At 35.0% G+C, this 16,121-nt stretch overlaps 1 protein-coding gene across 1 annotated transcript in view; it reads right to left on the reverse strand.

Annotated features, from left to right (window-relative positions):
- Positions 1-175: 175 nt before the first annotated feature.
- LOC138308775 (tyrosine-protein kinase JAK2-like) overlaps positions 176-16,121 on the reverse strand; it is a 34,089-nt gene continuing 18,143 nt past the window's right edge. The window contains exons 11-20 of the mRNA XM_069249791.1: positions 15,645-15,846; positions 15,210-15,386; positions 13,723-13,913; positions 13,060-13,249; positions 12,508-12,626; positions 10,794-10,963; positions 9,470-9,736; positions 8,607-8,886; positions 7,708-7,882; positions 176-195 (exon numbers count right to left, since the gene is read on the reverse strand). Of these exons, the coding sequence (XP_069105892.1) occupies positions 176-195; positions 7,708-7,882; positions 8,607-8,886; positions 9,470-9,736; positions 10,794-10,963; positions 12,508-12,626; positions 13,060-13,249; positions 13,723-13,913; positions 15,210-15,386; positions 15,645-15,846 (1,791 nt within the window). The remainder of the gene's footprint in view (positions 196-7,707; positions 7,883-8,606; positions 8,887-9,469; positions 9,737-10,793; positions 10,964-12,507; positions 12,627-13,059; positions 13,250-13,722; positions 13,914-15,209; positions 15,387-15,644; positions 15,847-16,121) is intronic.

Here is a 16,121-nt window from a genome sequence, read left to right on the forward strand (position 1 = left end):
TAGAATGTAAGCATATTGTAATTTCCTTTAACGAGACTTTAAATATTCCTTTGGATTGTAGTTTTACTTCCGATTTCTAGTTCCAATAACGACCTCTATTCTAGTCAGTAGCACAATTGAAAGCAGTATTACTTGTTTACATAGAAATATTTCCATTAAGTTCGGCTTGGGATAGTCACATTTTCCTTTCCTTGTCTATAGTATAAATATAAAATCATTGAAATTGGAAAGAAAACCACACACATTCATAATTTTAAATATCAAATCAAATTCTTTCATATTGTAGTATTGCCGTTTGGATGCGGCTAGGTTCAGGCGACAAATGAAAACGCAGTTTTCATATGTCAACAAAACTGTACCGAAGTGACAGTAGTTACCTACATTTGTAAATTGAAGCGTACCATGACTGTCAACAACAACTCGTAGCGGAGTCATATTTACTATTTACATATTTACTATTAACTGTTTTAGACCATCTAAATGAAGTACATAGATACGTTGAACTTAACAGATCGGAAAGAAAATAGTGAAACAAATTATGCAAAGATAAACTGCGATCTCCTGACAAAAAATTGGACATTGAAACATGAAAAGCACAAAAACTGGTGTCCGAACTGAGATAATGCCTCACAAACATGTTTATCTTCGGTATTTTGAATTTGTCGCAAACAACATGTGTATCTCAAAGGGCGCTGCCATTTTTCAATCCATATAACAACGATACGAGCTTTTTCATTGGTTGCTTATTACGTAAATGTAAGGGGGCAACTGCGGTGATCCAGCAGGTGGCGCAGTGCGGGAACCTACTTTTGACGCGACATCTGCCAAGGGTAGTATAGAGAAGATCAGACAAATACCCTTGGCTTGCGAAGTTTTTCATTTGATATCTTCTCGTGATACTACAGTGTATACTGTTTCACTGTGCTGCTATTTTATGTGTTTTGATTACCTGTTTCTATTCGTTAACAAAGATACTGCTATTTTGTGTGTTTTGATTGCCTTTTTCTATTCGTTAACAAAGATACTGCTATTTTGTGTGTTTTGATTACCTGTTTCTATTCGTTAACAAAGATACTGCTATTTCGTGTGTTTTGATTACCTGTTTCTATTCGTTAACAAAGATACTGCTATTTCGTGTGTTTTGATTACCTGTTTCTATTCGTTAACAAAGATACTGCTATTATACTTTATCTCGAACCTCTAGTTTAATGTTTGTACCAGATATACTTTATCTCGAACCTCCAGTTTGATGTGTGTACCAGATATACCTTATCCCGAACCTCAAGTTTGATGTTTGTACCAATTATACTTTATCTCGAACCTCTAGTTTAATGTTTGGATCACATATACTATAACCCGAACCTCCAGTTTGATGCGAAAATATAGCTCTCCAAATATGGCAATTTGTTTCTTTTTCTTATTTTTGTCCGTTGTTTGTGAGCTCGTAGGGCCTTTATCGTCTCATGTAGGGTGTTGATTTTTTGTAAATGTTAGCTTTAGCCTATTGTCTGTACAGGTTTTTAATTTCAAAGACATGAATTTGAAAATGGCGGAAATATAGACCTCCGAATATGGCGTTTCGTTCATTTTTTAACGTAAATTTTAGCGTAATTCATGAAAATTCAAAGGTGAAATGTTTTGAATTGGATGTGAAAGATCATGCTTTCAGACACATAAAATGACCAAGTTCAAGGTCATAAGATTCAAAATGGCGGAGATATAGGACATCGAAAATCGAATTTTTAGTTTATATTTGTCCTTGCCCGAGACGTTTCAGCGCCTTTAAACCTGTATGTACAGTGTTGATTTCTCATACCTATGTTTGTATGAACTTTTGTCTTCAAAAGTTAATTATTTTTAAGGGGTTATATAGAAAAATGGCGGAAATATACCTCTCCAAATATGGCAATTTGTTTCATTTTCTAATTTTTTTCCGTTATTTGTTAGCTCGTAGGGCCTTTATCATCTCATGTTGAGTGTTGAATTTTTGAAAATGTAAGCTTTAGCCTATTGTCTGTACAGGTTTTTAATTTCAAACACATGAATTTGAAAATGGCGGAAATATAGACCTCCGAATATGGCGTTTCGTTCATTTTTTAACGTAAATTTTAGCGTAATTCATGAAAATTCAAAGGTGAAATGTTTTGAATTGGATGTGAAAGATCATGCTTTCAGACACATAAAATGACCAAGTTCAAGGTCATAAGATTCAAAATGGCGGAGATATAGGACATCGAAAATCGAAAATTTGGTTTTTATTTGTCCTTGCACGAGACGTTTCAGCGCCTTTAAACCTGTATGTACAGTGTTGATTTTTCATACCTATGTTGTATGAACTTTTGTCTTCAAAAGTTATTTATTTTTAAGGGGTTATATAGAAAAATGGCGGAAATATAGCTCTCCAAATATGGCAATTTGTTTCATTTTCTTATTTTTTTCCGTTATTTGTGAGCTCGTAGGGCCTTTATCATCTCATGTAGAGTGTTGAATTTTTGTAAATGTTAGCTTTAGCCTATTGTCTTTAAAGGTTTTTAATTTCAAAGACATGAATTTGAAAATGGCGGAAATATAGACCTCCGAATATGGCGTTTCGTTCATTTTTTAACGTAAATTTTAGCGTAATTCATGAAAATTCAAAGGTGAAATGTTTTGAATTGGATGTGAAAATTCATGCTTTCAGATACATAAAATGACCAATTTCAATGTCATATGATTCAAAGTGGCGGAGGTATAGAACTTTCAGCGATTTTGAGTTGTGATTACATGATGTGGCATGTGGCCAAAGGGAGATAATCGGTATCTAATACTAAAACTCTAATCGTACGTGTTATTCCGCATTGGTTCAAGATCTTCATAAGAAAAGGAGAATTTTTGCACTTTTAAAAAACCTGAAATTCTAAGTTTTTACCTATTCATTATCAAAATTGATATTTTGAACATAAATCTCAATATGAATTTCATATCATGGTTATCTAGGAATAATTACCTGTCAGAAAACATTTTTAATTTTGAAATTAATAATTAGCCAGCCAATCAGCGGCCGGGTTAAAATTCTGTCCTGGGCTCATACACACGGGCCGTTTCGAAGGTCTTTCTTCATTTAGTTTTGAATACTTTTCGAGATGTTTTAAGTTCTACATGTACACGTATATATGAACAATGTACACATGTTTGCGTAAATACACGTACATGTGTAGCTACACCGCATACATGGGAGGCCGTCCTTACGTGACCCTAGCTGTTAATAGGACGTACATTTGAACAAACAAACAACAAAAGTAATGCACAAACCCAATAACTGACAGGTTTAAAAACCTTTTATGTGTGTGGCAGAGCTGTCACCTGTGACACCGGATGTTCAAACACAACCGGTTCAATTTGAGAAACTACCCGGCCGTTTTGAGATCACAGAACCTATAGAGGACCGTGTTAACGTTTGCTACTATTCAGGTTAAATGAAGTTATCAAAATTCTTTACAAATTTTACATCTACATGTATTGTCCGACCCACACATAAACCATTAACTGGTGTACCCTGAATATATCCAATCAGCAGGCTCCGATATATTCACCTCTCTATGAAATCTTGTGCCCAAAGGGGGATTCCCCTAAATCTGTTTTTCGGTTGAACCAGACTGCTTTCGTAAGAAACGCTTTCTGATTAATATTGAGTGAGATCGTCCGTTCGTTCAAGCAATCGTCCGTTCGCTAACATTACTTATATCATTACATAGGTGGAAATCCCGTGTTTTGATCGCGATCAAAACACGGGATTTCCACCTATGTAATGATATAAGTAATGTTAGCGAACGGACGATTGCTTGAACGAACGGACGATCTCACTCAATATTAATCAGAAAGCGTTTCTTACGAAAGTAGTCTGGTCCAACAGAAAAACAGATTTAGGGGAATCCCCCTTTGGGCACAAGATTTCATAGAGAGGTGAATATATCGGAGCCTGCTGATTGGATATATTCAGGGTACACCAGTTAATGGTTTATGTGTGGGTCGGACAATACATGTAGATGTAAAATTTGTAAAGAATTTTGATAACTTCATTTAACCTGAATAGTAGCAAACGTTAACACGGTCCTCTATAGGTTCTGTGATCTCAAAACGGCCGGGTAGTTTCTCAAATTGAACCGGTTGTGTTTGAACATCCGGTGTCACAGGTGACAGCTCTGCCACACACATAAAAGGTTTTTAAACCTGTCAGTTATTGGGTTTGTGCATTACTTTTGTTGTTTGTTTGTTCAAATGTACGTCCTATTAACAGCTAGGGTCACGTAAGGACGGCCTCCCATGTATGCGGTGTAGCTACACATGTACGTGTATTTACGCAAACATGTGTACATTGTTCATATATACGTGTACATGTAGAACTTAAAACATCTCGAAAAGTATTCAAAACTAAATGAAGAAAGACCTTCGAAACGGCCCGTGTGTATGAGCCCAGGACAGAATTTTAACCCGGCCGCTGATTGGCTGGCTAATTATTAATTTCAAAATTAAAAATGTTTTCTGACAGGTAATTATTCCTAGATAACCATGATATGAAATTCATATTGAGATTTATGTTCAAAATATCAATTTTGATAATGAATAGGTAAAAACATTAGAATTTCAGGTTTTTTTAAAAGTGCAAAAATTCTCCTTTTCTTATGAAGATCTTGAACCAATGCGGAATAACACGTACGATTAGAGTTTTAGTATTAGATACCGATTATCTCCCTTTGGCCACATGCCACATCATGTAATCACAACTCAAAATCGCTGAAAGTTCTATACCTCCGCCACTTTGAATCATATGACATTGAAATTGGTCATTTTATGTATCTGAAAGCATGAATTTTCACATCCAATTCAAAACATTTCACCTTTGAATTTTCATGAATTACGCTAAAATTTACGTTAAAAAATGAACGAAACGCCATATTCGGAGGTCTATATTTCCGCCATTTTCAAATTCATGTCTTTGAAATTAAAAACCTTTAAAGACAATAGGCTAAAGCTAACATTTACAAAAATTCAACACTCTACATGAGATGATAAAGGCCCTACGAGCTCACAAATAACGGAAAAAAATAAGAAAATGAAACAAATTGCCATATTTGGAGAGCTATATTTCCGCCATTTTTCTATATAACCCCTTAAAAATAAATAACTTTTGAAGACAAAAGTTCATACAACACAGGTATGAAAAATCAACACTGTACATACAGGTTTAAAGGCGCTGAAACGTCTCGTGCAAGGACGAATAAAAACCAAATTTTCGATTTTCGATGTCCTATATCTCCGCCATTTTGAATCTTATGACCTTGAACTTGGTCATTTTATGTGTCTGAAAGCATGATCTTTCACATCCAATTCAAAACATTTCACCTTTGAATTTTCATGAATTACGCTAAAATTTACGTTAAAAAATGAACGAAACGCCATATTCGGAGGTCTATATTTCCGCCATTTTCAAATTCATGTGTTTGAAATTAAAAACCTGTACAGACAATAGGCTAAAGCTTACATTTTCAAAAATTCAACACTCAACATGAGATGATAAAGGCCCTACGAGCTAACAAATAACGGAAAAAAATTAGAAAATGAAACAAATTGCCATATTTGGAGAGGTATATTTCCGCCATTTTTCTATATAACCCCTTAAAAAATAATTAACTTTTGAAGACAAAAGTTCATACAACATAGGTATGAGAAATCAACACTGTACATACAGGTTTAAAGGCGCTGAAACGTCTCGGGCAAGGACAAATATAAACTAAAATTTCGATTTCCGATGTCCTATATCTCCGCCATTTTGAATCTTATGACCTTGAACTTGGTCATTTTATGTGTCTGAAAGCATGATCTTTCACATCCAATTCAAAACATTTCACCTTTGAATTTTCATGAATTACGCTAAAATTTACGTTAAAAAATGAACGAAACGCCATATTCGGAGGTCTATATTTCCGCCATTTTCAAATTCATGTGTTTGAAATTAAAAACCTGTACAGACAATAGGCTAAAGCTAACATTTACAAAAAAATCAACACCCTACATGAGACGATAAAGGCCCTACGAGCTCACAAATAACGGACAAAAATAAGAAAATGAAACAAATTGCCATATTTGGAGAGCTATATTTCCGCCATTTTTCTATATAACCCTTTAAAAATAAATAACTTGTGAAGACAAAAGTTCATACAACATAGGTATGAAAAATCAACACTGTACATATAGGTTTAAAGGCGCTAAAACGTCTCGGGCAAGGACAAATATAAACTAAAAATTCGATTTTTGATGTCCTATATCTCCGCCATTTTTGATCATATGACCTTGAAATTGGTCATTTTATGTGTCTGAAAGCATGATCTTTCACATCCAATTCAAAACATTTCACCTTTGAATTTTCATGAATTACGCTAAAATTTACGTTAAAAAATGAACGAAACGCCATATTCGGAGGTCTATATTTCCGCCATTTTCATATTCATGTCTTTGAAATTGAAAACCTGTACGGACAATAGGCTAAAGCTAACATTTACAAAATTTCAACACTCTACATGAGATGATAAAGGCCCTACGAGCTCACAAATAACGGAAAAAAATAAGAAAATGAAACAAATTGGCATATTTGGAGAGCTATATTTCCGCCATTTTTCTATATAACCCCTTAAAAATAAATAACTTTTGAAGACAAAAGTTCATACAACACAGGTATGAAAAATCAACACTGTACATACAGGTTTAAAGGCGCTGAAACGTCTCGTGCAAGGACAAATATAAACTAAAATTTCGATTTCGATGTCCTATATCTCCGCCATTTTGAATCTTATGACCTTGAACTTGGTCATTTTATGTGTCTGAAAGCATGATCTTTCACATCCAATTCAAAACATTTCTCTTTGAATTTTCATGAATTACGCTAAAATTTACGTTAAAAAATGAACGAAACGCCATATTCGGAGGTCTATATTTCCGCCATTTTTAAATTCATGTCTTTGAAATTAAACACCTGTACAGACAATAGGCTAAAGCTAACATTTACAAAAAATCAACACCCTACATGAGAGGATAAAGGCCCTACGAGCTCACAAACAACGGACAAAAATAAGAAAATGAAACAAATTGCCATATTTGGAGAGCTATATTTCCGCCATTTTTCTATATAACCCCTTAAAAATAAATAACTTTTGAAGACAAAAGTTCATACAACATAGGTATGAAAAATCAACACTGTACATACAGGTTTAAAGGCGCTAAAACGTCTCGGGCAAGGACAAATATAAACTAAAAATTCGATTTTTGATGTCCTATATCTCCGCCATTTTTGATCATATGACCTTGAAATTGGTCATTTTATGTTCCTGAGAGCATGATCTGTCATATGCGCTATTCAAAACTTTTCTGTGACAAATTTCATTTTTGACCTTTGTTTGACCCCGTAGCGAACTCTTGACCTTGACATAATCTCTGATAACATGGCATGGGAAAAGCACGCGCAATGTCAAGATCTGTCTGAATAACTAAACGTGAACCATGTACAGCGTACGGTAATGAAGTAATGAGCGTTTAAACTTCGTTCCGAAATTTCGTATTTGTGTCCCAGAAATGGAGGAATTGTTATTTGTCCAGACATATTTTCTTAACCACTCGGCACCCCCCAATACAGGTGGAATAAAGTGTGAAATGATGAAAGTCTAAAACACTTACAATCTCGGACAAATCCTTTAAAAGTGACGATATTAGGATGAGATGCCGTTCCAAAGACATCTACCTCATCCCAAAAGAGTTCCTCGTTGCGTCGGTTGAAGTAGCTTTCTGCAATTACTTTAATGGCGACCTCCTCCTGCTTGTATAGCCCTTTGAATACGGAACCAAACTCGCCCTGAAGTGAAAGTCAATGAAAATTTATTTCATTAAAGATTTTCCATCACCGACAGAGCATAATTGGTTATCATACTTTTAACTAGAATCGGTTTATATTCATGTAAATGTATATAATATGTATGTCTAATTAAAATAAAAGTAAAATTAAGTGAACTTGTTTTGCCTTTGGTAGATACACAATCAGTCCTTCATTTCAGATAGGGCATAGTGCCATGGATTTTTTTCGGGACATAATTAATTATTTTCAATATTTTTGTAATAAAGTAAAATAAGAAGCTCAAACTTTTCAATGCTGGTTATGGTGTACAGTAAGTAATTATTGTAACTAAGGAAAACACTAGTTTGTCTGATCCTGTTATTTATAGAGAAAATGTCATTCGTCAGCAGTGTAGCATCATCATTTAAATATAGTAACATTATTCTGATTTGCATATTGAGCACTTTTAACATGATTACATAGATTAACACTATACTTTTTTGCTTACTTATTATCTATATACATTGTATATTTATCTATTCTTAATAGAAATCCATGGCATCTTGACTTTCATGAGATAAAATAAGCCATACTAATGTTATCATATATGGGGATTCACACATAGAAAACACATAATGTTTACCTGCCACCTGATTTAATGACATGCCTTTATATGTCAAAGCAAGAAAATCTGTTTAGCAAACTTTTTGCAGGTGACCTGTAAAACTGCTCATAATTTACTCACCTGCCCCAAAACTTTGTCCCTATAGACATGTAAATCCTTCTTGGAAATAAGAAAATCTAATTTATCTCTCGGACTCCTGGGTAATCTGTCTGAGTGTGAATCCATTGGACTGCCAGGAGAGGTTATTTCAGGGGAGATAACTCCTCGGTTGGCAGGGGTAGTAACAGTTTGGAAAGCAGGGGCGATAATCACAGAGATTTGTTGTTGTTTTGTAACTTGATCTTCTTGTAAAACAGATTTCAATTGTGTTTCCTCAGGTCGAAGCACCTGTAGAATTTCACTGAAAAAATGGAATGGTATAGTCAGAAGCATATATACATAGGGATCGGAAACTCCTCATTTGTCTTGTTGACAGGCAGAGGGACCTGTGGTATTTAGGCATTTCCCCATTGCTAACCACTTTAAATATATTCTTTTAAAACATGATACATATGATACATATTTTTGCATCAATACAAAGTTTAAACATTATGTAATAGTTTGATATGACCTGAGTTTTATAGATTAATTTGTTTTTATACAATTTTTAAAAGCATGAAAATATGTTAAATAGAGTAAATACATCAAATAGAAAATAAGAAGGCAGCATTTCTTCCATAGAAAAGGTAATCGCCACAATATATTAAAGGGAGATAACCCTTGCTTACATGCACTAATTCTTAATCTCCATAGAAAAGGTAATCGCCACAGTAAATTAAAGGGTGATAACCCTTGTTTACATGCACACATTCTTAATTTCCATAGAAAAGGCAATCGCCACAGTAAATTAAAGGGAGATAACCCTTGTTTACATGCACACATTCTTAATTTCCATAGAAAAGGCAATCGCCACAGTAAATTAAAGGGAGATAATCCATGCTTACGTGCACTCCTTCTGAATCTCCTGAAAAGTTGGCCGTTCCCTTGGTTCATATTTCCAGCACCACATCATAAGGTTCCTGACCTGTTCCGGACATCCTTCTGGACTCTCCAGTCGGGTCCCATCCACAAGTCGTTGTGTTAGGTCTTTTAAGTCCTTGCCGTAGGACGGACGTTTGCCGTGAGTAAACGCTTCCCACAATACCACTCCGTAACTCCACACATCGCCAGGGGTGGTGAATTTCAAGTGCATCAGTCCCTCAGGGGAACACCTATATCAACAAACAGTGGATAAATAGTCTATTTAACAAGAATTTCACATAGTTATTTGTGTGTAAGTTCATTAAATGTTCACTCGATATATATAGGATCTTACATGAGTGTTCATTTCATGAGATTTTATGAAACAAGTCTAGGAAGTTTTTATTTTTGCAAGCCTTGGCTCATATGAAATAAACATAAATTTAAGATACTTTTTATCACATAACTACAAAAACCTAATAACAAAAAGTTTCACGCCAAAATGTATTTTTCGAAAATCCAGTGGTGGCAGGCATTTTGTCCCCCTCTCCTTGTAATCCTGACTTCACATAATTTTTCATGACGTCATTTTATTGTTTCTGTCTGACGCCACAATGAATTTTCAGCAAATGAAAATCACTCCAGGTCATATTACACTAGTGACACATGCAAAAATATTGAACAGGCTGATATGAATAACGAAAATAAGGACAAATAATTACCTAGCAATAGATTCACAGTCAATCACACACTACTTTTGTATATGCATATTACAGAGTAATCTGTCCTTGCGGGTAGGTATTGATTGTAACGTCACATGTTTGCAAGCGTAACCAACATCATATTTTTCTGAGAAAAAATAATGACGTCATAATGGATACCTATCCGCAAGGGAAATAACTCTGAAATATGCAAAGATAGAATAGTGTCCGGAGAATCAGGTACAGCTTAACACCCATGTATGTAAACAATAAGTCAGGATCATTAAGTTATACTTGATATACTGATCTCTGTTATTCCATCTTAGCATATCATAGAGTTGCCTCCCTTGCAGGAATTAGGTATCTATTGTGATATCATTATTTTGTCAGCAAAACTCATGTCATTTTCATAGGAAACTTTGAATGTGACCTTCGCAAACACATGATGTCACAATCAATACCTACCTACAAGGGCAGATAACCCTGTAATATGCAAAATTACAGAATAAAGCATGATAGATTTATGAGTGCTGTGATTATAGATCAAATTAATAAAATACAAAAACAGAACTATGCACAACTTTCACACTAAATATTGTTTTCTCACCAAGATGCTGGCAGTTCCTTTTCCCTTGAACGGCGATAGTATTCTTTGTCATTTAAGTTCCTTGCCAGTCCAAAGTCAGAGATCTTAGCACGTAGACCTATGGTCATTAGAATGTTTCTGCCAGCAAGATCCGAGTGAATGATTCGTTTTTCTGACATGTATTTCATTCCCTGTAAAATCATAGAGCCAAAACTGAACTCAAATTATCAAAACATTAAATTAGAATGGTTTAAATCATGTTTAGAATGGTTAGAGAATACAGAGAACTACAAATGTTAGTTTGAGACATACTGAAAATAAACTTAATTTCACATCGATTTAATTTCAACAAAGATTTTATTTCACAATCTATACTTTTCTGATTCTATATATATATAGAAAAAATAATTATAAGTAATATAAGAAATATAATTCAATATTATATTTATATATAATATTAGAAATAATATTATATTTATTAATTTATATATATACATAAATAAATTGAATTATTTAGAATACATATATATATATACATGTATATATATATATGGCCATAACATGGTAACATATATAGATGTAATATCTAAATAAATGATGTCATAGAAACAAACATGAGGCCTATAGGCCTTAACAGTCATCTGAGTTGAATATAGAAAGAAACAAAGACATATAAACACTATATACTGGCCCTTGAAGTCGGTCAGTGATTTTATAGATTTGATTTTTTGATCTATGAATAGCATTGCTTCCATCAAACCTGAGAATTTTAGTCATTTTGACCCTATTTGGCCCCGCCCCTCTGGTCCCCCAGGGGGTCAGTGAGGACAGGTATGGATGTTAAAATGCTATATCTCTGGCTAATAAACAGACCCCAGTGTCATATATTTCACAATTTTGTAAAGGAACTTAAGACCTTTCCATCTATGAAAAGTATTTGATTCTCCAGGATTTCAGAAGAAGATTTCTGAAGTTTAAGCCCATTTGACCCCATCCCTAAGGCCCCTGGGAGTAAGTCATGGAAAATTTGTTAATAGGATTCAATGGCCATCTCATACTGATAATTCTGACAACATTTGACTCATTTGCCATTACATATGACCATATAATGTTCAGAAGGTGGAAACGAGAGACCCCAGGGTCATATAATCTATAACTTTGTAAAGGAAACGAGAGACCCCAGGGTCATATAATCTATAACTTTGTAAAGGAGACGAGAGACCCCAGGGTCATATAATTCATAATTTTGTAAAGGAGACGAGAGACCCCAGGGTCATATAATCTATAACTTTGTAAAGGAGACGAGAGACCCCAGGGTCATATAATTCATAATTTTGTAAAGGATCTTTCTATCTATGAAGAGTATTTGATTCTACCACATCTGTGAGTGGAGAAAAAGATTTGAAATTTTAGTCAATTTTACCCCTTTTGGCCCCTTCCACAGCCCCCTGGGTGTTGGGGGTCATATAATTCACAATTTTGATTCACCTTATGCCTTAGAAGGTTTGTGCAAGATTTCATTGAAATTGCTTCAGCAGTTTTGGAGAAGTTGAAAATGTCAATTGTTTACGGACATACTACGGACAAAAGGGGATTAGAATAGGTCACTTGAGACTTTGTCTCAGGTGACCTATTAAAATGTCATACTGACTGATTAAGGCATAGCATTATACGAATCAGACAAAGGAGACACTTTGTAGAATAGAGAAAAGCATGAGTTGAAAAAGTACCATACCTCTGCGATGTCCAACATTATATCCATCAGTTTGTCTGGCGAGAGGCACTGGTTCTTTTCCTGTTGTTTTCTCAGGAAACAACTCATTGACCCATTATCTACATACTCCATGACGATCTCTGAAATACACAATTTATAAAAGTATATCAATCTTCAGGTCAACATAAAAATTAAAACCAGTTTTAGTGAAGCAGGAACTTAAGTATTTGATCTTTGCAATGTTTTGTTTTGATCAGAAAAAAAATTGGATCAAGTTAGAAGTAGTTCTGTCAGATGTTTAAAGAAATCATATTGATGGATTGAGGTATCTTATATTGACAGATAAATAATTTGGTATGGACAGATAGAGAGGATCTTACATGGGTGACTATGTGATAAGTCCAATAATTTGATATGCCACGAGCCTTTAGTCACGAGTGTAAGTTCTATTTATCACATAACTTTTATTAATTGAAATATAAGCAAAACTTTAAACTTTTGTCTCTATATAAAACTATAGAAATGTTATCATCTGAAGATAAAGCTTATGAACAAAAGAGCTCTAGAACTTACTATCGTTACAAATGCCGAAGAAACGGACAATGTTGGGGTGACGCAATTCCTCCATCATTTTCGCTTCTCGTTTGAATTCCTGACTCTCCAGTACCGATCTGTAGTCCTTTCCCTTAAGACACTTGGCTGCTATCTGTATACGCCGTTCTTGGAACCTTAAGTAGCCCAGCATCACTTTCCCGTAGTGTCCCTGTGGTAAACAAAACACTGTCTCGGTCAACATAACTATTTCTAGTTCATGTAATATCATATTCACCAGCACACACGTTCATAATTGTATAAATTCTTGGCACTTTTACATTCTATCTTTTACAAATGATATAATAAGAGCAAAATTCACTCAAAATAGACTTAAAATATCTTCTAAACATTAATGTAAAAGCAAAAGTCAGTAGCACTTTTAAGCATTGATGTCACTATTTTTTAATTTTATCGGGGTATCAAAAAAAAAAAAAAATAGTTTTCAAACTGTGTGAATCCGCCTGGCCAATCAGAAAGCCAGATTTGGTATGAAAACAAAGAAATATTAATTATAGTCTATTGTCAAACAGATGAAGTAATATAGATTATTTTTAGAATTGAATCATGTTAACTATTCAAAAATTAGAGCATATTGAAATATAATCAGAGGTTTTTACGATCACTATGTTTTAGTATATTTACCTCTCCGAGAGTTTTATTGGAGATTTCTAGTTGTGTGCTCCTGATCATTGCTGGATTCTCCGAGTTCGGGTCTGGTAGAGGCCTCTGAGGGGTAGGAAACGGGACATTGGGTAAACTTCTACGGGGAGCTGGAGGAACAGGCCCAGGTCTGTGGTCTTGTATTGGGGGCACTTCTGGAACCACTTGTTTTACTGTAAAAGAAATTATAATTTCATGCAAGTTAATTTCTTATCTCTAATTTCTTTCTTATTTTTTAAGTACGCAGGGTACTGTTATACATTAAATGAATAAATATGTGGAAGTACAGAGAAAAATACACATTCCTGTCTAGTGTCCTGACCAGGAATCAAACACCGGTCTCCAGCGTGAAAATATATCTACACTTCTCTATCTATACTGAGCCAAAGAAGCACGCCCTGTGGGTTGATTGACAGAGGCTGTATTTAACACTATGTACAAACCAAACCGACCCCCTCATTTTAGATATAGGCAGGTATCCTTTCTACCCTCTTCCTGTGTAAGATTCATGAGTGTTCTCTTACCCTGACAGGGATATCCACAATTTTACCAATGTGAGATTTTTCTATTTCATCCTAGGGTAAAGATAAGCTATACAAGAACTTTGCTCGTGAGACACAAGTGATCATAGAGTTAGAGAAAAAGTCATTATTATACCTCACTTTCATTTAGAATATTCTGATTGGATTGAACTTGATCACATGACATTGAATAATTCAGATATTTCACTGGAAATGGAAGGGGAGGGAATTAACCCCAGGGAAATAACCTCTTAGAAGTTCCGCATGCGACCGGAAGTTGACGTCATCTGCAGCGTCAACCAACAATGGCAATGCAGTCACTTTCTTATGTGCAGCCACACGAATTTAGCAATGTTGTTTGGAGATATCTTCATGAGTTCTTTTACTAGAGATTTAGATATCTTGTTGATTTAACAAATTAATGGATTGGTTTTAATTTTGTTCATTATAATGAAAGAATTATGTCCCTATGTGTTGGGGTACATCTAGAATGGTCTCCCTGGAAAGAGTTATTCTTCACCCTCGAGAAAATAACTCTTTCCAGGGAGACAATTCTAGATGTACCCCGACAGAAAGAGCTATAATTGTACATTACAGACATGTGAAATCTGACCTTCATGGAACAGCATGTTAAATCTGACCTTCAGGGAACAGGCATGTTAAATCTGACCTTCAGGAACAGGCATGTTAAATCTGACTCAGGGAACCTTCTGCCTTCAACATGTAATCTGACCTTCAGGAACAGGACATGTTAAATCTGACCTTCAGGGAACAGCATGTTAAATCTCATGTTAAATCTGACCTTCAGGGAACAGACATGTTAAATCTGACCTTCAGGGAAACAGGCATGTTAAATCTGACCTTCAGGGAACAGACATCTTAAATCTGAACTTCAGGGAACAGGCATGTTAAATCTGACCTTCAGGGAACAGACAATTTATACATTACCTCTTGTTTCATGATCCTCTTCAGTATGATGGAAACTATCTTTAAGTTCTGGAGTACGGAAATCTGACGGGATAGCCGGAACTTCATCATCACTCTCTGGCTCGTGTGATGTTTCTGCTTCTGACCAAATCGGATAATTATCATCCTGGATGCTATCGTAGTCATGGTATTCATTAGCTGTGGAATTAAAGATTCACTTTTAGGAGGATGTGAAAGTTTATCACATACTCTGCTGTACAACCAGGGACTTCAATGATGTAATATTTTTGCATATTTCACTAGTTTAATGTAACTTTAAGCATTTTCAGTGGTTAGATTTTTTATCATAATGTCATGATTTAACGTCAGTAACCAATGAAGTGAAATCAGGATTCAAGTAAAATCTAAAATCGTCACCGGTACAGAAAGTGTAAATGTTTAGAATCACTGACTTACCATAGGATGCTGTTAGAGTGTTAAGGTCGCGTACAAGTTCCTTGGCTGTGGGGCGTTCCTCAGGGGAGATCACTCTACACTTATCAATCATGTCGGCCATGGTGGTCTTACACTTAGTGATGTGTGTGGGGTCAGAAGTCTGAATCCTCAGACCTTCAATGTTGGGTAACCGGTTATTGTCTGATCGATAAAACTTCTTTTGCTGAAGGAAATTAAAAAAGAAAACATCATCAACTGCTAATATGGTCAAACTTGTCTATAAAGACCAGCGAAGGGACAAAGCCAAGTAGTCTGATAAACTGGTCAAAATGTATGGAAATTGGCTATTTCTTTACCCTAGAAAAGTCATGTTATTACAATTATACGGGGTGGTCGCTAAGTCAGGTTGGCTGTATTCATTTGTCTGTATGATTTCCACCTCCACATATCTAAGTGGGGAACTGGAAAGGATACAGTATGGCACGAGACACAACAGGA

Source organism: Argopecten irradians, chromosome 15 (assembly GCF_041381155.1).
Source record: "Argopecten irradians isolate NY chromosome 15, Ai_NY, whole genome shotgun sequence".
In the NCBI taxonomy this organism is placed as follows: Eukaryota; Metazoa; Mollusca; class Bivalvia; order Pectinida; family Pectinidae; genus Argopecten; species Argopecten irradians.